The 22,598-nt window shown below is 34.8% G+C and overlaps 1 protein-coding gene across 2 annotated transcripts in view; it reads right to left on the bottom strand.

The window, feature by feature from the left end:
- Positions 1-10,798: 10,798 nt before the first annotated feature.
- The window catches only part of LOC145248810 (DDB1- and CUL4-associated factor 8-like), an 89,938-nt gene continuing 78,138 nt past the window's right edge, over positions 10,799-22,598 (bottom strand). For both annotated transcript variants that reach the window (XM_080110462.1, XM_080110463.1), the window contains exons 11-14: positions 22,314-22,444; positions 18,634-18,753; positions 16,259-16,363; positions 10,799-11,149 (exon numbers count right to left, since the gene is read on the bottom strand). In XM_080110462.1, coding sequence (XP_079966588.1) covers positions 11,039-11,149; positions 16,259-16,363; positions 18,634-18,753; positions 22,314-22,444 — 467 coding nt within the window. In that variant the 3' untranslated portion in view covers positions 10,799-11,038. The remainder of the gene's footprint in view (positions 11,150-16,258; positions 16,364-18,633; positions 18,754-22,313; positions 22,445-22,598) is intronic.

Below are 22,598 nucleotides of genomic sequence, written 5' to 3'. Positions count from 1 at the left end.
GAAAATGGCCAGTGCAGGTTTTGCCACTCAGCAATTGAGAGCCTAAGCCACCTAATATCTGGATGCCCAATCATTGGTAAATGGTCTTTACACTGTCTGTCACAACAAAGTATGCAAATACCTCCATTGGAAGAGATGTGCAGAGATGCAATTTAACAGATCGTCGAAGGCGGGCAGATACATAAAAGACAAGGCCAGGAAGCCAGGCATTGTAATTTGGAACAAGCCCGAAAGAACTGTGCTCATTATCAATGTCAGTCTCAAATGACTTTGACCTTAATAGAGGTGAACAGAAAAAGATAAAATATCAGGACCTAAAAAATTATCAAAAAACAACATGGTCTCTGAAAGAAATAAACATTATACCGGTTGTGATAGGAGCAACTGGCTTAATAAAAAAAAAATCTTCAGAAATATTGAGAAGCAATCCCTAGAAGACCGACCTGTAATGAAATAGGCAGTCCACAGTAGCACCACAATTCAAAAGCATTAATTTTCCTCTTGTCGACTTTCTTCAAGACCCAACATTCTGCTCCATATGTTGCTATTGAGAACACCAAAGCTTGCAGGAGTCGTTTCTTTGTGAAATGGATCTATCTTTCCAGATTTCTTTTATCATGGGTTTAAAAATTTGTGAAAATAGGAGAAAATTATTGATTAGACTTTAAGAAAATATAAAATTTCTTTACGAAAAAAAAAAAAGCACAATAAAATGTTCAATAATTTTTTTCTAATCCAATCAGTGATAATTCGACAGAAAAGTTTAAATTGGTTTTCACTTGAACAGCGGAGGATGCGAGGAGATTTAATTCTTGCGTACATCACCAATCACCAACAACGGAAATTTAAATCTAGTTTTCAAATTTTTTTCCAATCCAATACTGAATCGCAATCTTGGCAAGCACTCATAAAAGATGTATCACTGTCATTTTAATTTTTATACAAGAAATGCAGCATTTTGAGTCCGCGTGTCTACTCCGTGGAACATCCTACCGGAGGAAGTTGTGACAATGACAATGATATCCAGGTTTAAAGAAGCCTTGGGTAACATTCAGACTAAATTTGGATGTGAATATTTTCCATCCATCTCTAATGGCTTATTGCAATTTTCTATTCTTTGTGAAATAAATATGAATTGAATATTTTTTTTTTTTACAATACAGTAGAACCCCAGGATACGGCATTAAAAATTAGTAACAAAATACAGTACAGCATATAATACACATGTATATAATCAAATAACATTATGAATAACATCGTAAGGTGGAGCAAATACCATAACCAGGGGCCAGAAAACATTGTATTTCACATTGTAATCTGAAAAAAACGTATCCTAGGGCCACCATATCCCGGGGCTCTACTGTCATTTTTTAATCTCTGTAAAATTATAGAATGTTTTTTTTTTTTTTTTACACAGGCATCACCACATTATCAAGGCCAAGAGGCCACTCGAGGATAAGGGTTAAAGAGTGTACAGTAGAAATTGGGCAATATAGTAATCATTAGTAATGGAAATTCGGTAAATTTGTTAACTTATATGGAACGACTCATCAAGAACTTGTTTACGTTAGACTTGAAGACAACCATATTGTAGTCAGCTGGAAAGCAGGAAAACGGAAGACAATTCCACAGGCGTGCAGTTCTAAGAAAGAAGCTTTGTTCATGGAATCTACGTTTAGGTTTAGGCACAGATAAAGAGTTGGGGGAATTATTGATAGTGTTTTCAGCTAGACGACTGTTTCTTGTGAAAGTTTTCACTCTTAATATATGAGGATTCGTTAAGATTTTTAAAGCCAGTTTAAATTACTTTTAGTACAAGGCTCCTATTTGTTTTTTTAACTCAAAAAGTTAAATAGCTATAAAACTGGGAGCGGTACAATTAAAATGAGCGACCTTTTGTGCTCAAACATTTATTTTTCTAGATAGTCATCACCATTCTAAATTGCCCTTTTGCCAGGAATTCAATGAAGTATCTCTGCTTCTGATGCACATCCATGACAGGTTGCATTCTTAGAGTCTCACACTGTCATTATCTGCAACAGAGATGAAACTTTCAGGTAGTGAATGCACAAGTTCAGGCATCATAACAATGCAATTTGCATTCCCTCCGATCCATCCTGGCAGAATAAAAAATAAGAAGCATTACTTTTGGTATAATTTTTATCCGATAGTTTAAATGCTTCTGTTGAGATGAAAGCCACAATGGTGATTAATTTATTAATTGAACTGAATTGTAACAAAAATCTGCTCCAAAAACTAAATGTGTTCTCACTTGAGCAGCGGAGAGTGCTAGGAGACATGATTCTGGCATACAATAACATCAACAAAAATTTTAATCTATCTTTCAAGGAGGAGTTTTTTTGTTTTTTTTTACTCCAGCATCAAGTCCAAGTCTCTGCTAGCACCCACAAAACATGTATCACAGTCGATGTCTTCGAAATAAGAGAAACTCAGCATTTTCTGGCAGTGTTTCTGCTCAATGGAACAGTCTACTGGACGTTGTGAGGATGACTACAGCTAACACCTGTTTATTTACATGGCTTGCTGCGGTTTGCTATTTTTTGCCAAATAAATTTGATTCTATCTTACATTGACAAACCTCAAACCTTCTGAGAAATAAATATATGTCAATTCACCTGTGTCTTTATAACTACTTGGGCTTCGGGACAAGTTCCCACTCCCCAACACGAACTGTTTTTCTTCCAAATTCAAGAACTTTTTATTTTCCAATGAATTGAACTTTTTTCACACACACGCACATTTTATTTTGAAAGAAAAAAAAAAAAAAAAAATGCACACACACACAGAAATTGTATATATATCCTTTTTGCAAAAACGCTGGGGTTTTCATTAGTTAGTTTAGAGTCCACAGAGTGAATGAGGTAATGTGGTAAATGTTGCCAGTCAAGAGTAAAGTCGCCAAAGACTCCAATTTTTACTTTAGTTACAAAGACCCTGCAACACTCCCCTCCCCAGATCTTATAGGGCCTTGTGCCTAAATTTGTTTTGTCTTTTGGAGATTTTACTTTTTTAAATGTTTTAATTTTATATTGGAATTTTTTTTAATTGTAATTTTTTCTTTAAACGAAATAAATTAAATATAAAGATCAAAGTGTAGTATCTGTTCTTCAGATACTGCACTTCAATTTCTTGTTCTCTGTCAGTGGAGGAGAAATCCTTCACGACTGAGACAATTTTTATTTTTGTTCCTTTTCTCCACATTAAAAAACGACCCTGGTGTCTAACTCTGTCCCGTGGGGAGGCATTGTAAATAGGAACTGTCTCTTTATCAGTATTATTCCCTCTTCTCTATATACATATTTAATATGGTGACTGCCTGTTTGAAGATACTCCAACACTTAAACAAGATGTCTCATTGCCATTCGAATTTGGAACAGGTTGTCCCCCTCTCCCGAAGCATTTAAAATTTACCACTAATCTCTCACTTTTAAATAGGGTCAAAAAAAGTCTCAAATCTAATAGGTCACACACTGTCATCCAAGCTCTAACCTCTGTCTCATCGCCACAATGTCACATCCCTGTACTTGTTTTACAAGTACTTTAATGAAACCAGCTCTGATGAACTGCTATCACTTGTACCCCTCTACACCATAGCTTACACCTCTCTTTTGAACTTGGCAATTTTTTGTTTTTAGACGTGATTTTTGTTTCATGTTTTTATTCGGCTCTTGTATTTTTTGTTGTCAAAAAACGATGGCTATTGTAAACGATTAAATGAAAGATCTGACTAAAGTCTTTCTATTTAAAATTCGCATCAGCCATGCACACATCGCTTCAACCAGACAACAAACGTCTATAAAACCGGATGTATACTTTTTCTCTCTCTCTCTTTCTCTCTCTCTCTCTCTCTCTCTCTCTCCACAAGAGCCTGCCCCCTCTGGCTTAATACCACCAGAAAAACAAAGAAAAAAGAAAAACATCAAAGAATCAACAATCTCCTTTGGAAAAAAAGAAAAAAGGTTTCTACATAAAAAGTCCCAGAAGCAAAAAAAAAAAAAAAAAAAAAAAAAAAAGTTTAATCATTTAATAAAATAGCAGCGGCGTAAAATACGCTTAAATATATTTTAATTTATCCAGATTTCATATATATTATTATAGAATCGTGATTTCAAAAGTCAGAAAAAGTATTGGAGTGCCATCAGCTAGAATCGAAACCGAAAGCAAAACTGTAGTATTGAAAGCTGGTGATGTTACCACAGTACTAACGTGACACGCATATGAACTGATGAAAAATTAAAATTAAAAATAAACTACAATGAATGTACAAAATGTATAACAATTTTGACCCATTTTTGACTCCTTAAAAACTATTTTAACCTTAAAAACTATTTTAACCTTAAAAACTATTTTAACCTTAAAAACTATTTTAACCTTAAAAACTATTTTAACCTTAAAAACTATTTTAACCTTAAAAACTATTTTAACCTTAAAAACTATTTTAACCTTAAAAACTATTTTAACCTTAAAAACTATTTTAACCTTAAAAACTATTTTAACCTTAAAAACTATTTTAACCTTAAAAACTATTTTAACCTTAAAAACTATTTTAACCTTAAAAACTATTTTAACCTTAAAAACTATTTTAACCTTAAAAACTATTTTAACCGCCTAAAGACCCATAAAAGAATGGTCTGTAAAAAAGTCCAATCATTTGAAGCCCCTGGTGCAGTTCTGCGACTTTTAGTTTTGGAGGAGATGGAGTTTGGAAACATGGAGACAGACAGGCATATAGCCTTTTATATATTAGACTAGCGAGGGGTACCCGGCGTTGCCCGGGTGTTTTTCGGGGTATGTGAAAAAATCCCGAAAATGTGAAAAAAAAACAAAAAAAAAAAACAGGTGCCCGTACATAGTAAAGTGTTAAAAAAGACAGGTGTGCGTTTTTGATTGACGTGACGGCGATAGGTATTCAGCAGTTAGTATTTTGTGCAGGACAGTTTTGAATGAGGTGAATAAATCGGTTTGTCTGTTTTTAAAAACCCGCTCCCTGTTTATTGGGAGAAGCGAAATGAAAGCTACAGTCTGATATGACAAAGTCGACATTGAACAAACGTTACTTTGCTCTCTTGAGACAACTGGCTTTCGGCCTATGATTAGAGTCGCTTTTTTTTACACCGAAAACCGAATGTAACGTGTGCCGATGCGGGAAATGTCGAATAATTAACGTTTGAAAGTCAATAAAATGAAATAGGCGAGCTCCGTGGGTAACTCTGAGATATTACAATTTATAGATGATATAAAAAGTTTTAAGAAGTTGTGAACCGAGTAAGCGCTTCTCTGAAAGAAGCCTTTTGTGGACATCGAGGAAAAGCATACATACATACATTTTCGCTTTTATATATAGATTACATAACATAATTTGAAAATATTAGAAAACTAATAGTGTATGCAATTAGTTGAACACAAACTGCAATGTTTTATCAACAACAGAGTTTTTGATATTATATTGTTAGAGTCTGATGTCCAGGTCTCTTCTCCATATTAAATACATGATAACCAGCATCTGGAGAGAGTTCGAAGATCAGCTACTCAAATAATGCAGGATCTATTGGATCTGCCCTATGAAAGCCGACTAAAAAAAAAAAAAAAAAAAAAAATTTCGTTTTAGCCTAGAGTCTTCTCAATGGTCATTATGATATATCTCAGGACATATTATTTATTACTGCACAAGAACTCAGCTAGGGACTTTTATTCTTGGCCCCCAACATCAACAGAGATTAGACAATTCCTGTGATGATCCGGTCCCTGTTGATTTTGCCACGTGAGTTTAGTTCTGTGCAGTTCTAGGAGGTCCACCCTCTCAAGCTTTGCCTTCTCTCTTTGAGAAGAGGGTTAGTTAATTGCTAATTGCCTGAGCCGCGCTCACTGGGAATGCCGACAGGGCTGCCCAGGCACTTTCTGCAGCTCAGAGTGTGCCGTTCTCGGGGCTCTAACTTCTCAATCCCACTTTCCAACCCTGGTGTCAGAGTTCTTGCAGTGCGAGAGAACCAAACAGCACCCATTCATGACTGAACAAGAAAGTGGTCGACACAGACACTATAAGGAACTATTTCGACGCTGATTTTAAATAAACTCAATCAGGATCCTTGGACCTTGAAATAGATTTCTAAATGAGGTAATAACTGTACCAACAACAACGCAATTCAAGGTGAATTTGGACGCTATATCCTTTTTGTAACTTTCTACCACCCTTTAGCTATATGGCAATTGAAGCACAAATGTTCGGATATTACACGACACCAATACAGCAGTCGTTAACACTCCTAAATACACACTAAGTGTAATACACAAAAATGAATCATTTATATAAATTTAAAAAATATAAATAAATAAAATAAAAGCTACAATAATTCCTAACAATACTTAATATGCATCACAATTCGTATCCTGGGAATTGATTTGACAGCCAGTCTGTGACACTGACTTCCGGAAATAAAGAAATAAATAATAAGAAAAAGTAAATAAACAAAAGAAAGCCTCGCCGAACAGTTGTATACATTTCTTTTTAATTTCCCTCCCTGAAGAAGAGATACTACTCTCGAAAATTAGGGATATCAACATCTTGTAGGACACATTATGTTGGCAAATAACATAATATAATCGAAAATTATTTAAAAAAAAAAAAAAAAAAAAAATTGAAAATTTCTAATATTGTAATTATTCTTTTATATGCTAACTCGTATCCACAGCGTTTCCTACGAACCACATTGATATAGCCTTCAAACCCAAGTCCTTTGCTTTATTTTTTGTCAAATCGGATCAAATGATGGCTTTTTATTTTAGTTATTTTTTTTTTCTTTAGAACTTCTTTATCACAGAAGAGAAATAGTTTTTCTCTGCCCTTTTGTTATTTTTATACACGTTGTTCCACTGAGCTGCAATCTCCAATTTCTTTTTGTAAAACATTCACTGCAAAAACTTGTCTACCTACCACAACTGCAAAGTTTTCTTTGTTCCTCTGTGTGTTTAACATTAAATGAAATTTCCATAAACAGTTTCTTTGCAAGCACTTTCAATTTGTGAAACACGTTACCATTAGATTGTTTTTTTGATTGGGGCTACAACATGGTCAACTTCAAATCTAACGTAATCTTTTTCATAAATGGTCCTCATAAGTAATCAAACTTTATTAATTCCATCATTATTCTAAATCCTCTCATAATATTTATCATCATTCAACTGGCAAATCTTATCCCCGAGTGGCTTTTAGTCTTTATAAATTATTAAAAAAAAAAAAAAAAAAAAAAATCTGTGTTGGAGAAAGTTGAGCCCAGAAATCTGAAGATGAGCCCCCTTTTTCCTTTTCTCTCAGAATCATAAGTTCATATTTTATTTTTTTATTTTTTTTTACATAGGTATCACCACATTATCAAGGCCCAGAGGCCACTCAAGGATAAGGGTTAAAGAGTGTACAGTAGAAATTGGTTAATATAGTAATAATTAGTAATGAAAATTTGGTAAATTTGATAACTTATATGGAACGGTTCATCAAGAACTTATTAACTTTAGACTTGAAGACAACCATATTGTAGTCAGCCGGAAAGCAGGAAAACGGAAGACAATTCCACAGGCGTGCAGTTCTAAGAAAGAAGCTTTGTTCATGGAATCTACGTTTAGGTTTAGGTACAGATAAAGAGTGGGGGAAATTATTGATAGTGTTTACAACTAGACGAGTGTTTCTTGAGAAAGTTTGACGAGGGGGGACCATAGATTGAAGCTCAGTTGAACACTTTCCATGAAAATAACGATACATCAGAGACAAACTCGCAACATCTCTTCTGTGAGATAGAGGTTGCAGGGAGGAGAAAAGGACATCTCCTACGAGGCTACGAAGTCTATTTTGAACCCTATCAAGGCAGGACAAGTCCTTTCTAGCAGCTCCTGCCCAGATGTGGCAACAGTATTCCATCCTTGGACGTACCTGGCTCTTATATAGATAGAGAATAGCATCAGCAGTGAGATATCTATCGGATCGATAGAAAGATCCCACCATTTTTCCAGCGGCCTTGGCAACAGATTTGATGTACGTGTTCCATTTAAGATCAGGAGTAATGGTCAAGCCCAGAAGCTTGTCAAAACTTGAGGCCTCCTGAAGACGAGAGCCATTCATTTCAATTGATGACAAATGTGGATTAGAATGTTGATGATGTAAAGAGAGAAGCTTGGTTTTAGATGCATTAAAAGTAACCAGCCACTCCTTTCCCCATTGTACTACGTGCTCAAGATCAGAGGAGAGAGAATTGGAGAGAACTTGGTCGTTTACTGTCTTAGATGTGGTACCATAAATGGTAGTGTCGTCAGCATAAATGTCTACAAATGATGTAAGGATATGATTTGGAAGATCATTAATGTAGATCAGGAAAAGAGTTGGGCCCAGGATGGATCCCTGAGGGACACCGGCATTAATACTGTGAGCTTCTGATTTTTGCCCCTCAACTACTACTCTTATGAACCTATCAGAAAGAAATGATTTAATAATTGAGAAGACTTTTCCAGCTATACCATAGCTAGCGATCTTATGAAGTAAACCTTTATTCCATACCCTATCAAAGGCTTTAGATATGTCAAGAGCAATTGCCCTAGAAAGATTGCCACCGTCGAGAGATTTGCTAATCCTATGCGATATAACTGTAAGGACATCTGCAGTAGATCTAGCAGAACGGAAACCATATTGAGTGTCACTAAGAAGGTTATTTTTGTTTAGATGGTTGATTACTTCTGTATTTAACACTCTGTATTTAACACAGATTCTAGCAACTTACTCATGATGCACAGGAGACTTATTGGCCTGTACTGAGAGGGGGATGAGCGATCACCTGAATTCTTAAATACAGGGCATACTGATGAGATTTTCCAGGGAGATGGGAAACTATTCTCCTTAAGACAACGTTTAAACAGTTTTGTAAGTATGGGCGCTAGTTCAGGTTGAAGTTTTTTGAGTACTATAATTGGAATACCGTCAGGGCCAGTTGCTTTACTCGAATCAAGGTTTTTGATTAGCTTCGCAACATCACGTACAGATATACGAATATCACATAGCGTGTTTTCTGATACAGGAGGAAATATTGGGGGTTGGCGGTCTTGGTCACAAAGGGTAGAATTAGCTGCAAAGTTCTTGACAAAGAGTTTGGCTTTGTCTGATGCTGACGAGATTACCTCAGGTCCATTGATAATAGTTGGGATGGAGCACACGCTTCTGTTCAGGATTCTGTTTGCAATTTGCCAAAACTGGTGGGAACCAAGCCGCTGCTCAGCTACTTTGGACTTAACAGATTGAGCATATACTTAATAGGTCCCGCACTGTCAGCTAGGCTTCAGCCTCTGTCCCATCAATGAAATTTATCCCTCTGCCTGTTTTACAAGTATTAGGTGCTCTGAAGAACTACAAGTCCTTGTACCCCCCCCCCCAAGCAGCTAAATCCCACCCCTACAACTTTATACTATAATAATTTCTTCCTTTGGACTGCTAGACTTTGGAATTCCCTTTTGGGTCTCTGCTTCTATGACTGTACTGACATGCAGAAGTTCAAGTGTAATGTAAACAGACATCCTGCTACTTAACTCCGTACATAGTAAATTATGCTCTAGATAGTAGCCCCCTACATCAAAGTGGGATGAAAATGCAATTAAAAAAAAAAAAAAAAATACAGAGAACGAACTGCAATAATTACAAAAAGAAAAGGAGGGAAAGTAAGTCTTGGCTAGATTTATTAGCAATTTTATCTTTTTTTTTTTTTTTTAAAAAAACCAGTTCTAAAAAAATGTTTTTTTTTTTTTTAGGAATAAACAAATCGTACAAAAGAAACAAACAAACTATTAAACAAACTCGAAGTAAAATAAAATCTGTGCAGGAGGAGAAAAAGGAGGAGGAAAAGAAAATATGTAATTTGTCAGTTTGTACAATTTATTTCAAGGAACAGTTTTTTTTTTTTCTTAAAGCAAGAAGTTGAACATTTTGTTGTTGTTTTTTTAAGAAGCAAAGCTTCCTATATTCTGCCACCACCCCCACCACCACCTAAGGAGAAGGACAAGTTGGCAGTTGTGAGCTGGTAGGTGCATTGTCCTGGCAAAAATGCAAAGATCCAAATGGAATTAGGATCGATTTTTTTTTTTTTTTTTTTTAGAGGAGGGGATTTTTTTTCTTGAATATTTTTTTAAGATAAAAATTAAACAAAAAAGAAAATAAATAAAAATGATTAACAACCAAAACCGAGACAGAGAGAGAAAAAGAAAACCTCAAAAGAAAGAGAATGATATAAATTAAAAAAAAAAAAAAAATATCAGAGAAAAGGTTGTCTGTGGAATTTTAGTTTTCTTCCTTGTTTTTTAAAGGACAAGGTTTGCAGAAGAGAAAGAGAGAGAGAGAGAGAGACACACACACACACACAGACTGAGAAAGAGGAAAGAGAGACACGCATAGACAGGCAGATAGGAGAGAGAGAAACACATATACAGAGAGGAAAGAGAGAGGAGAGAAAGACACACACAAAGAGAGGAGAGAGAGAGACACACACACAGACAAAGAGAGAGGAGAGAAAAAGAGAGAGAAAAGAGGGAGAACTTCATCAAATTAGGATTTGATAGTGTATTCTTATTAAGTAGATTAAAACTTAGAGAGAGAGAGGGGGGAGAGGATAAAATCAAATAAATTTATTGATCAGAATAAAAAAAAAAAAAGGAGGAAAAGTGAAGAAAAAAAAAGAGGAGGGAAATATTCTTCATTGGTCATTTAACAATGTCTGCAGTTCTCTTTTCTTTTCTTTCTTCCTCAGAGGGAGGGTGTAAGAAGGGGGGTATGAAAGAAGAAGGCTGGAAAAAAAAAAAAAAAAAGGTTGCGCCTCTCAGCAACTGTTGCCAAGCTTGGACTTATTTTAGCACGGCAAAAGTGTGGTTGGTGAGAGTTTGTGTGTCTAAGTTTGCACATAGACCACTTCTAATTACAGAAGAAAAAAAAAAGATGAATAGAGCGGAGGATAACATGAGGTCAAAACGAGAACAGTGCTTCCTGGGGATCCATCTAAGATGGAGAACACTGGATCCTCTCAGATTCCTCTTCATCTTCATCATCATCAGATACCAAGTCACTATCATAGCTGGAACTTAAGCCATCATCACCATCTTGTCGAGCCTAGATGAAAAAGGTAAATAAAAAAAATGATTATATAATTTATTCAGCATTTTATTTCTATCAAATTGCAATCTTCTTCAAAACATCCATGAATATTATACAGTGAGAGGGATCTGCAAAATATTATACAGTGAGAGGGATCTGCAAAGTATTTTGTTCTCTACTCAATTTACAGGATTAAATAATAAAGTTATCGCCCTAAAGAAAACAACACTACAGCTTTATTTTAAAACTTATTGAAAAAATCAATTCAGATAACTTGATTATGTAGTAGAGCTGACATCTATTCAATGTAGCCGCCTTCAGCCTCAATCACCGCCTCGATACGGGTGCAGAACTGGGAGCATGCCTTTTTCACAACTGCCAGCAGGAGCTCTATGAATACTCAGCTGATGGCGGCAATCAGGCTGGCTTTGGTGTTGTGGGAGATCATATTCGTGATGTTCTCGACATATGACCAAACAAAGTAGTCCAGTGGATTCAGGTTGGGAGAAGATTGGGGTAGTGAGAGAAAGGTACAAAGTCGTAGCACTCCTTCTGAAGCCAAGTTTGGGTCTCTTTGGCCATGAGCCAGCACCGAGTCTTGCTGCCACACCCAGGGTCTGCCAGCGGCCACCTGGTTGTACCAGGGGATCACCACACTCTTCAGCACATCAAGATCACTTTGGTGTTGACTTTCAAGCAGACTTTGAAGATGTGAGGTGGCATGATGTGGACCTCACTTGAAACCACACCAAAGACCATAACCGTGGCTGGAAACTTTGTTTTCACCATCCTGAGCACGCCTACAAGAGTTGAACCATCCGGATTTGCATGCATTACATGGTCCTGTTGTCATAACTTGGATCGGTAGAGAGCATGAGTTGTACAGTGGCGTATCTTCGATCTCACTCGGTGAACATTGTGTCGCTTTCAGACATGATAGAAGACTCCTATCACTCTTGGGATTTGTACACAACGAGCCAACTAGTAGATGGTCTGCAACATAAAAAAAAAAAGAAAACCCGGTTTTCATCAAACGGAAATGGAATCATGTTGTGCTTTCTAGCGCGACAATTTTATTGTTCCAACCTGTATCAATATTCCTGAATGCCACCATCTATAGAATATTAAACTGACAGTGATACATCTGTATCCACGATGACTGATTTGGTGCGGCATCAAAGAGAACATTTTGAAAAGTAAATTTAAATGTGATGTGTATACCCATTGAGCAGTCAATGGGAATTTGTAGAGATTACAACATAAATGTTTGAATTATTGCCGAGTTATCTTCCTTGTTTTTTGACATTATTTTCAAGATGGTGATGTGAGGCAGTTGCTCTTCTCTTACTCATAAAATTTGACTTTTTTTAGTTAAAAAGAAAACTGCTTGATAAATTTATGTGATTTTTGGTATATGATAGTTTCATTCTGTCATGAGTACGTACCCCATACAGATTTATTTTTTGTTGTTTTATGGGTGAATTCTGGATAAAGACAGAATGTTGCTCTTCTGTAATGAAGATTCCTGTGCAACGAATTCACTTACGGATTGGTGTGTTTAAACCATTGACGTAGGTCTATACTCCCCCCTCCATTAAAAATAAAAAAATCTGTATGACGTATGCACCAGTGATGAAAAGAAAATATTGTACACCAAAAATCATGTAATCAAGTAGTTTTAAAAAAAAAAATAAACAAATAATTTCTTAACGCCATTTTGCAGGACAAGGGAAATAGCTTCAAATAATTAAAACTTTTGTGAGATTTTAGAAAGCCATTCTTAACATGAACATTGGAAAAACTCAAATTCACAAACAAATGACTTTATAAAAATAAAACTACTTTAGCAATTTATGCGATTTTTGGTGTATGACAATTTCTTTCTGTCACGGGTACATATATCATAAAGATTTTTCTTTATTTTTGTTTTCTTTTGGGGTGGTGGTGATTATGCACCAGCACCAAACCATTATATGTCTGTGCCATCGTCATGAATCCAAGTTCTTTTTATTTATTGGTAAACCCCCTCAGATACCAAGGTTTATATAAAACAAAGTTTATTTAAAATGAGAGCCACAAAAAAATAAAATAAAAAAACATTGGAAACAACTTGTTATACTATGCTATAATATGAAAAAAGACAAACAGACCTTCCGTTATGTTGATGGTTCTAGGGCAACGCCAAAGAGTAAACTAGTCAATTATTATTATGACTGTTCGATTTTTAAATAGAATGGCAGCTTTTAGAATAAAATATTTACAATAAATGAGAATGCTATCAAACAGAGGAGGGGAGATATGTTTTTGATATATGTAGATTTTAGTCAGTTGGTAGTTAAAATTTGGTTGTCATTCGAGACAGACAGACAATTGAGCTGATCGGTTGTGATGGCTTTGAATACTCGAGGAAGCAAAAGATCCAATGCCTATCAAGTGTAAGGAACGTAGGACTAGCGTGCAACTTTATAATGGGGAAAAATCTCTAATAAAGTTGCTGAAAGACAACTCGAGACTTGTTGGATCCTTCGGATGAATCTTCTTTGCAGCTTTCCGTTAAAACAAGACCAAAGACGGACCAGGTATCTTCATCCGATTGGCCAGATGTTAAATCCCCAGAAAACTATTATCCATCCCTTTGTTGTAAATGTTATATGTCTGTTATTGAACAGTATCTGTGAATCCATCGACATGTACAAACAAGAATACACAAATCATAAAAACACTCATAAATTTTATACACGTCAACACAAACATTAGACGACACAAGTAAATTGTTATATATATACCCATTGGGTTTATATTACAATCCACAGATGTACGAAAAAGTTGTAAAAAAAAAAAAAAAAAAAAATCAAAACAAAAAAAAAACAAATAAATGTTGTCAAAGGCAAGAGAAGTTACTTTTCTACCTAACTGAATAAGTTTTTTTTTAAATTTTATTTAATGTAAGATGTTTATTTGATTAAAAAAAATACAAGTAATTTTGAGAGCTACCGAAAAATAAGAACAGATGGCAGCGATGTCTTTGAAGTCTCGACAAAGACTTCAAAATAATAAATAAAACAAAATGGTGGTAGAAACCCACACAATAAATGTTAACGTGACATTTCTTGGGTGGGTTTCTATCATTTTGTTTTATTTCTTTCTTCTGAAGTGATCATCGGGACTTCAAAGATGTAACAGGACATCATGGCCATTTTTTCTTGTTCTTCAGTAGCTCTCAATATTACTTGTTTTTCGAACCGAATAAATATTTTACATTAAAAAAAAAAAAACACCAAAAACTTATTCAGTTAGGTAGAGAAGTAACTTCTCTTGCCTTTGATAACATTTGCTTTTTGACAATTTTTTTTGTACCTCTGTGGATTGTAATACAAATACAACCTGTTATATATAGATGAGTATATAACATTTCTTGCTAAACCGAGCCACGCCATGCAGACTGCCTTCCATCAGACAGAGCACTCAAACACGTTTTCTGCAGGGACGAATTTTGGGTCATCAGGAGGTGAATTTTCAAACCATTTACAGTTTTAACTTTTTCTTTCTTTTATTTACAGAATTTAGAGTCCATCATGAGTATCAAAAAAAAAGTATAAAAGAAAATATGATCGTTCATATATTGAATATACATTCACATCCATCATCATAAATCGAGAAGAAAGGCCCCAGTGTGTTATTTGTAGTAAAGTTTTGACAAATGAAGCAAAGATAAAGCAACGTTTGCAAAATGTTCATCCTCATCACAAAGACAAGAACAAAAATGGGAATGGTCTCAAAAAGATGAAGCTGTTTTCAACAGAAGATTTTAAAGAAGAAAACCAAAAAGTTACTGAAGCTTTGTTTGTCGTAGCACATGAAATAGCAAAGCAGTGCACTTTTTGAGACATGCAATCTTGGAAAGGGCGAGAAATGGGGAAGGGGGATGACATTCTTATAAATGGTGAATAGAGTGCATGGGCCAAGCAAGGTTGAGAACCCCTGATTTAACTGAAATGTATGGAAGTGGCCCGTAAAGTCTAGAATTGGAGATTTTAGTTTTGATGATGAAGAATGTTCAGGCAAATCACCCTCTGCAGATGACGTCCAAATCAAGATGTTGAGAATAACTAACATTATATAAAACAGGGGTTCTTGTCTAGAATTGCCCTATATCAAAAAACAAAATAAAAACCTGTAGGATACACCTACCTGTTACCAAATGAAAATAGTATCTTCCAAAAATTATGTAGTTTTATCTTTAAAATAAGAAAATCAAAGTTTATGAGTATCCAAGGAGTGAATGTCTTGCCCACCAGTTTGAAAAGAAGAAATCCTCAAAACCCAAGGGAGATAACTCAATAGATTTTATGTTTTTTATGTTGTAATCTTATAAATTTTCCTAATGTCTGTGTGTGTGAGACGTGGTTTATCTCAGCCTATAAGCAATCCTCCCAGACAAGTAAGGTACTAAAATGAAGCTTATGACCCAGCAAATGTAAAAAAAAAAAAAAAATAATAAAAATAACGATTTACTAAACAACGTTTTATTTACTAGATATTTTTCCGGTATTCACTGTGTGTGTGTTTGTTTGTATATATATATATATATATATATATATAAAAAGCGGTTTATCTCAGCCTACCAACAATCCACCCAGGCAAGTAAGGTACTGAAATGAAGCTTATGACCCAGCACATGTCTTAGTGATATTTATATCACTGTTTGGTGTATGGAAATGCAAAAAGTAATGATTTACTAAACAACGTTTTATTTACTGGATATTTTTCTGGGCAAACTTGGGTTCTTGTGTCTAGAAATTTCCATTAATTGCTTAAAAAAATTTCTTTATAAAAAAATGAAGCTACTTGATCGAAGTAATTTTTGGAATATGATGCACACGTTTTGTCACTGGCATATGGAGCATACAGATTTTTCTTTATTTTTATTTTTTTTATATTGGGAGAATTTTGGACAAAAACCAAAAATTAAAACTAGAAAAATGTTTAAACAAACAAGTTTAGCATCAAAATGTTTTTACGAAAAATGATTTTTTTTTTATATCCAACAAGCAACAATTATTTAAAAAAACAAAAAACAAAAAAAACAAACAAATGTAATAAATAGAAGGATATTTAACTTACTCTTCTCCTTTGAAGGTGCATTAAAAACCATAACATTTGACCATCTATCATGTTTGGCTCTTGGACTCTTTCTATTTCACGCTGTTTTGTGTTCATTCTTGTTGTCTGAAGAAAAAGAAAAAAAAAATAAATACATAGAAATATGAGGGAGGATAATTTACGATAATAAACAGTTGTCAGGTTATTAGGAGGGAAACTTAAATGCTAATAAAATTACTCCCAGACAATATTAGATAGGTACAGCTAGTTAAACTAAAAACCAGACCTTTTATTATAATACCCCCCCACCCCCCAATAGTTTAGCTATTAAGCTGTTTTGACAATGATCGCCAACCACAACATTGTGTGCTGTGGATTTTTTTTCCTTTCATTTTCTCTTATTATGACTATGTTGTCATGTGCACAGGTTCACAAGTATAAAAAAATAAAATAACTTGAAACACACCAAAAAAAAAAAAAAAAAAAAAAAAAAAAAAAAAAAAAAAAACACACACACACACACACACACACACAGAAACACAGACTTCGACACTTTCTGTAAATATTACGCTGCATTCTGGGTGTGTGCGTTATGCCATCATGGGAAACTAACCTCAAAGTGCTAACATTCATATCTTAGTTTTACTCTCGAGATTGAGTTTACCAGTTGTCAGCTCATCTCAATCTCCTAAAACTCTCCCGATCTGGTCCAAACCATGATCTGCCTTTGTCCAAGTCAAACTGGTAACTGTCCCCAACTATGTCCAAATGGCAACTCATAACTATTGTTAACTGTCGCAAACCGTCTCGACCATCGTACTCACAAAGCAAAAAAATATATCTAGATCGCTAGAAAAATGGTTGGATCATTCTACCGCTCCAGTAGATATCTCACTGCTGATGCAATCTTCTATCTGTATAAGAACCAGGTACTCCCTAAAATGGAGTACTGTTGCCACATCTGGGCAGGAGCTGCTCGTTGCACCCTATCCTGCCTTGATCGAGTTCAAAACTGGCTTCGAAACATTGTAGGTGATGCCCTTTTCTCTTCCTTGCAACCTCTTTCCCCATAGAAGAGACATTGCGAGCTTGTCTCTGCTCTATTGTTATTTTCATGGCAAGTACTCGTCTGAGCTTCAATCTAGGGTGCCCCTCTTGCCAAACTTTCACAAAAAACACTCAACTAGCTACAACCACTATCAACAATTTCCCTTATTATCTGTGCCTAAATCTAAATGCAGATTCCATGAACAAAGCTTCTTACCTAGAACTGCCTGCCTATGAAACACTATTCCAATGGATTGCTTCCCAGCTGATTACCTCAGCTCTCCTTTGTGTGCATAGGTAAACAACTTCTTATGCCTTTCTCTTTTCACCAACCCTATTTCCTAAACTTTTTCCTACCCTAATAAACTTATTTACTCATTTTTGTTATACTTTTCTTCGTTTTTTTTTTTTTCACACTTAGGTGAATGGGAGAAAGGGAGCAACGTCGATAGTATCATGCTGTAATTAACCAAGTATATTTTTTGTTTTCATTTTTTTTTTTTTTTTTTTTTAATTCAAAACAATAACATTTGACCGTCTATCGTGTTTGGCTGTTGAGCTCTTTCTTCTACACATACGAGGTGCCTTAAATAAATTTTCAGACTTTTTGTACAGGCATTTAAAATCCTCGTAGACTCCTAAAAATTCAGTAATTCTGTTTTAAACTTGGAAAAAATTCCACAGAAACATATGGAATGCTTCAGACTGCTTTTAGATCATCTTACATGAATCAAGCATCAGTTTTTGAGTGGTATAAGAGATTCAAGGAAGCCAATGATGATGAGAGGTGTGAGAGGAGTAAGAAAGTCAGAACACCAGTGTTGATTGGCCAAATAAAGAATTTCATAGATAAGGACTGTCGTGTGTTTATAGAGACGATAAGTGTACAGTTTAATGTCAGAGTTGGAGGTGTACACACAATTATTCACGAGGAACTGAAGATGTGGAAGATTTGTGCAAATTTTATCCCAAGTGTTCTCAGAGAAGATCCTCTATTTGACCAAGATGGGCATCAAGACTTCCTTACCGTTCCTATAGTCCAGACCTTGCTCCCTGTGACTTAATTATTTCCTAAGCTCAAGGAAAACCTTAAAGGATGTTGTGATGAGACAACTGAGGAGATGAAAGAGGCTGTGATGCGGGTCACTGACACACTCACACAAGACGACTTCCATGGAGTCTTCTAGAAGTTGTTTGAACGGTACAACAAGTGCATTGCAGCCGGAGGAGATTACTTTGAAGGGGACTAGAGTTTCATGTGTGTGCTATCAATAAAAGTGGCCATATGAAAAATACCCTGGAAATTTATTGAAGGTACTCCGTATACCCTCAAATGTTACTTATCTTACCTTCTTTAATCCTTTTAGTTTGGTTGGCTCCTCAGAAGTTGGAGCCCAAATTTTGACATCACTATCCAAACCACTGGTGGCAAGGTACGGGGCAAATGGATGAGGTTCCAAAACGTTAATCTAAAAATGAAGTATAAAAAAAAAATTAAGGAGGATAAAGATTTTCCACATAAATAGGATTTGTTGCAATAAAAATACAGAAAAATCTTTATGGTGTACGTACCCATCATGGAACGAAGATGTTATATTTCAAAAATTAAGTAAATTGATCAAGTAGTTTTTTTTTTTATATATAGAAATTTTTTTTTTAATGATTTTTTTTCTTTAGCAATTTTAATAGTAATTTGTATCTATTACAAGACTGATTTTGATCTCAGTAGTTCAAACTGAGTTGTCTTGCTATATTTAAAATAACCTGGCAGATCAAGATAAAACTCTTGCTTACTCATAAAATTTTATTTAGTCATGATATTTTCATTCCGTGATGAGTATGTACATCAAAAGATTTTTTTTGTAGGTTTTTGTTTTGTTATTTTTGAAACAGGTTGAATTTTCGATAAGAACCAAATCTTTTTATTGAATGGTAATTTTGGTACTTAAACATCAACATTTGAAATGCTTCAAAATTAAATCTTAGGCTTCAAATGCTTAAAAGACCAACATAATCCAATTTACCAAAGTTCCACTACTAAATATGACTGCAACATGTTCCCCTTAACCATTGTACACTCATTAACCCTTATCCTCGAGTGGCCCCTGGGCCTTGATAAGTGGTGACTCCTTTGTGAAAAAAAAAAGCAATGGCTAATGATGAAGATGTATTATAAAAAGCATCCAGAACATATGGTGAACCAACGTAGATGTAGTGTGAACAATAAAGATATGCCTGCTAGTATTTGTCTGATAATTTAAATTCTACTGAGAAGCCGAGAACACAGGATAAATGAACTCATATGAGATACGATAGGTGTGAAGAGTGGAAACCGAGTTATAAGCCTGAAGAGACAAAACGTGATCAGAAGGGTATTTAGTTCTCTTCAATTGCAAGAACTGTGACAACAGGTTTGGAAACTGGGATTGAGAAGTCAGCACCAGAGGAAGGGGCACAAACCTGCAAAAAGTGACTGAGCAGCCCCGGTAAGGGCACCACAGATGATTAGCAATAAACTAACCCTTTCTCAGAGAAGGCCAAGACTATTACGGGGGTGACCTCTTAGAACTGCACAGAATTAGCATTACACCATAATCAAAAGGGACCAGATAATAAAAATCCCAAGCTGAGATGTGATAATGACTTAAGAATTGATTATAAAGGAAGGGGATCAGGCAGAGAGGAAGGCAACGTCAACAGCATAATAAAGTAGAAAGTGTACTTTGATTTTACTTTTGGCAGCCTCGTAACTTGCTTTTGTCCTTTAGTCCTCACATAGTGACGTTTCTGGCAAAAGAGGAAGAATCGCTGTTTTCTGGGTCAGAATCTATCCATTTGACACTTATTGTTAGGTACTATTTGATCTGGAAGTAATAGTTTTGTTTCAGTGTTTTATTTTAAGTTCCTTACGCATCAAGTGGTTCTTGTTTGTAGCGGTTTCCATACAAAAAAAAAAAATGTTTTTTTTTCAAATATAGCATCTAATTCTTTTCTATATGTTGCTGTGTCAACGTTGATTCCAGAGTGAGAATGCACCTCAACAGAGAGGTAACCATTAGGAGAAAAGAATCTTGGATGAAGTATCCTCAGTCTTGAAGGACTGTTGTAGTTTAGCGTTGAAGACACAAGTATGATTTAATTGTACAGTTTATGATCAGCTGATCTGCATTCATTAACCAGCATATATTTTATTTGGTTGTGACATCGAAAACATTAAATATCCCCATAGAGGGGAGGTAGTACAACAGTATAAATATGCAGGTGCATGGGGAAAAATGAAGTTACAAAATATAAAATTCTAGGTAAGGAAAATTTAAGCAAGATACAATTTTTCACTAGAAGTTAGAGTTAGAGCTACATGTACAAGAATTTCATAACGACATATAATTGAGATCTTTCACCTGTTAACTACGTTATGAGCTACTGTCCAGATAACATGCTACACAAGGATTATATTAACAAATTCCAACATGCATTCAAATACGTACTATTTGGATTCTTTCGTGTTGCATATTTCACAATGTTTCAGTTGATATAACCTTTGACCTTCTTCAGGTGTATATTGTTGAACTCTGGAATCGTCACAGAATTTCTAACAGAACCCTTTATTTAATCCACAGGGATAGCAAGGACCTGTAGTGTAGTGGATAAAGCACTTAATAAATTCAGTTGTAAATTTATAGTCTTCTGGATGTTGAAGGTTCAAGCCTCAGTGCAAGCAACACTCAAAATAAAATTGCAAATTACTTCTATCCAATCATGGCCGAGGGAACGAGAGCATGCTACCCCTATGGATTAAATAAACAGTTTCGTTCGAAATTCTGTGCAGATTCCTAAATTTAACAGAAAGATTCAGAGTTAGACAAGATACATTATTTTTCTATTCTACTTTTATACTTGTTCCTCTTCTTGCTTTTACCTAGAAATTTTCAATTGAATACACGTTCACTTGCATTAATAGGAATTTGTAGACATTATAAACATAAATCTTGCAAGTTTGAATTATTGTCAAATGATTTCTTTTTACCCCCCCCCTTTTTTTTTTGCTTTTTTTTGTTTCATCGACAATCAATAGACCATAAAACACAGTTGAAAATGAAACAATAAGAAATAAAAGGAAAATTATTATATAGTCATCTTATTATTATTCTTCCCAAGTGTCATGGGAGGACATTTTCCTTATAAAAGTATTAAGATATTCCAATTTCTTAAATATAAAAAATGTATAATTATTACTATTAAAAATATTACCTTATCATAGAATGTAAGCATGTTCTTTTTGAAGAGATTCTAAAATGTTTTACGATACGTAATATTAAAGTATTTCATTTGAAAAGATTCTGAAACATTCTAAAATATGGAATGTTAAGGTATTCTATTCGGAGAGATTCTGGAATGTACTAAAATGTGGAATATTAAAGCGTGATATTTTGAGTGATTCTGGAATCTTCCATCCATTAAAACTATGAAAGAATGCTGTTTGCATAAACTTTTCAATTATGCAGTTAAGTTAGTAAAGAAGATAACCAGCAAGTTGAGTTGTCAGTCGCTAACTACTGCTGACTTTGGCAAAATTCCTAAGATAATCCTCCAGCCGAAAGAAACCTATTTAAAAGAATCAATTACCTGCATCCCTTGAAGAAAAACTGGACTTTTGGTAAGAAAATATTTGTTTTTCTCTCTGACCAAATAATAAATATTATTTCAATATTCTTTTACTCGATCTTTGAAATAAAAACATTGTTTTGTACAAGAAATATTTCTTATTTTTTGTAACTAGAGTTTTTAGTTTTTTTATATTTGTTGTGTGTTTAATATCCCCAACATAGGTGCATGTAACACCAAGTTAGAGTGACCCTTTTAGGAGAACTGGATTTTCCTCACGACTTTGTCTAACTGCCCCACAAGGGCAGTTAGACAAAAAAGGAGTCAAAAAAAAAAAAAAAGAAAAAAAAAAGAAAGTTAGACAAAAAGGAAGACAAAAAGAAAGTTAGACAAAAAGGGAGACACTGAAACTGTTTTTACTTACCACACCACCATCATCTCCTTTCATAAACTGGACGATGGATTCTGTTTTTTTGTCCCACAGGAAGATGTGACCACAGTCACTTCCACTGACAATGAATTCACTTTTGGGGCCATAAAAGTTGACACCTTTTACTGGAAAGGAAAAAAAAAAAAAGTCAAATAGTAAACAAAGTAGTACAAAATAAAAAAAAGAATACAGGGCCCGTTTTTTGGGCCACCCTGTAATTAATCCGAATACTAATTTAATCTAGAGTCAGATAACTTCGTTAAAAACCGCAGCAATGTT

This window comes from Euprymna scolopes, chromosome 27, assembly GCF_053919585.1.
Source record: "Euprymna scolopes isolate OS-2025 chromosome 27, ASM5391958v1, whole genome shotgun sequence".
In the NCBI taxonomy this organism is placed as follows: Eukaryota; Metazoa; Mollusca; class Cephalopoda; order Sepiida; family Sepiolidae; genus Euprymna; species Euprymna scolopes.
The sequence above is the reverse complement of the archived record's forward strand: the minus strand, read 5'-3'. Positions and strand labels throughout refer to the sequence as shown.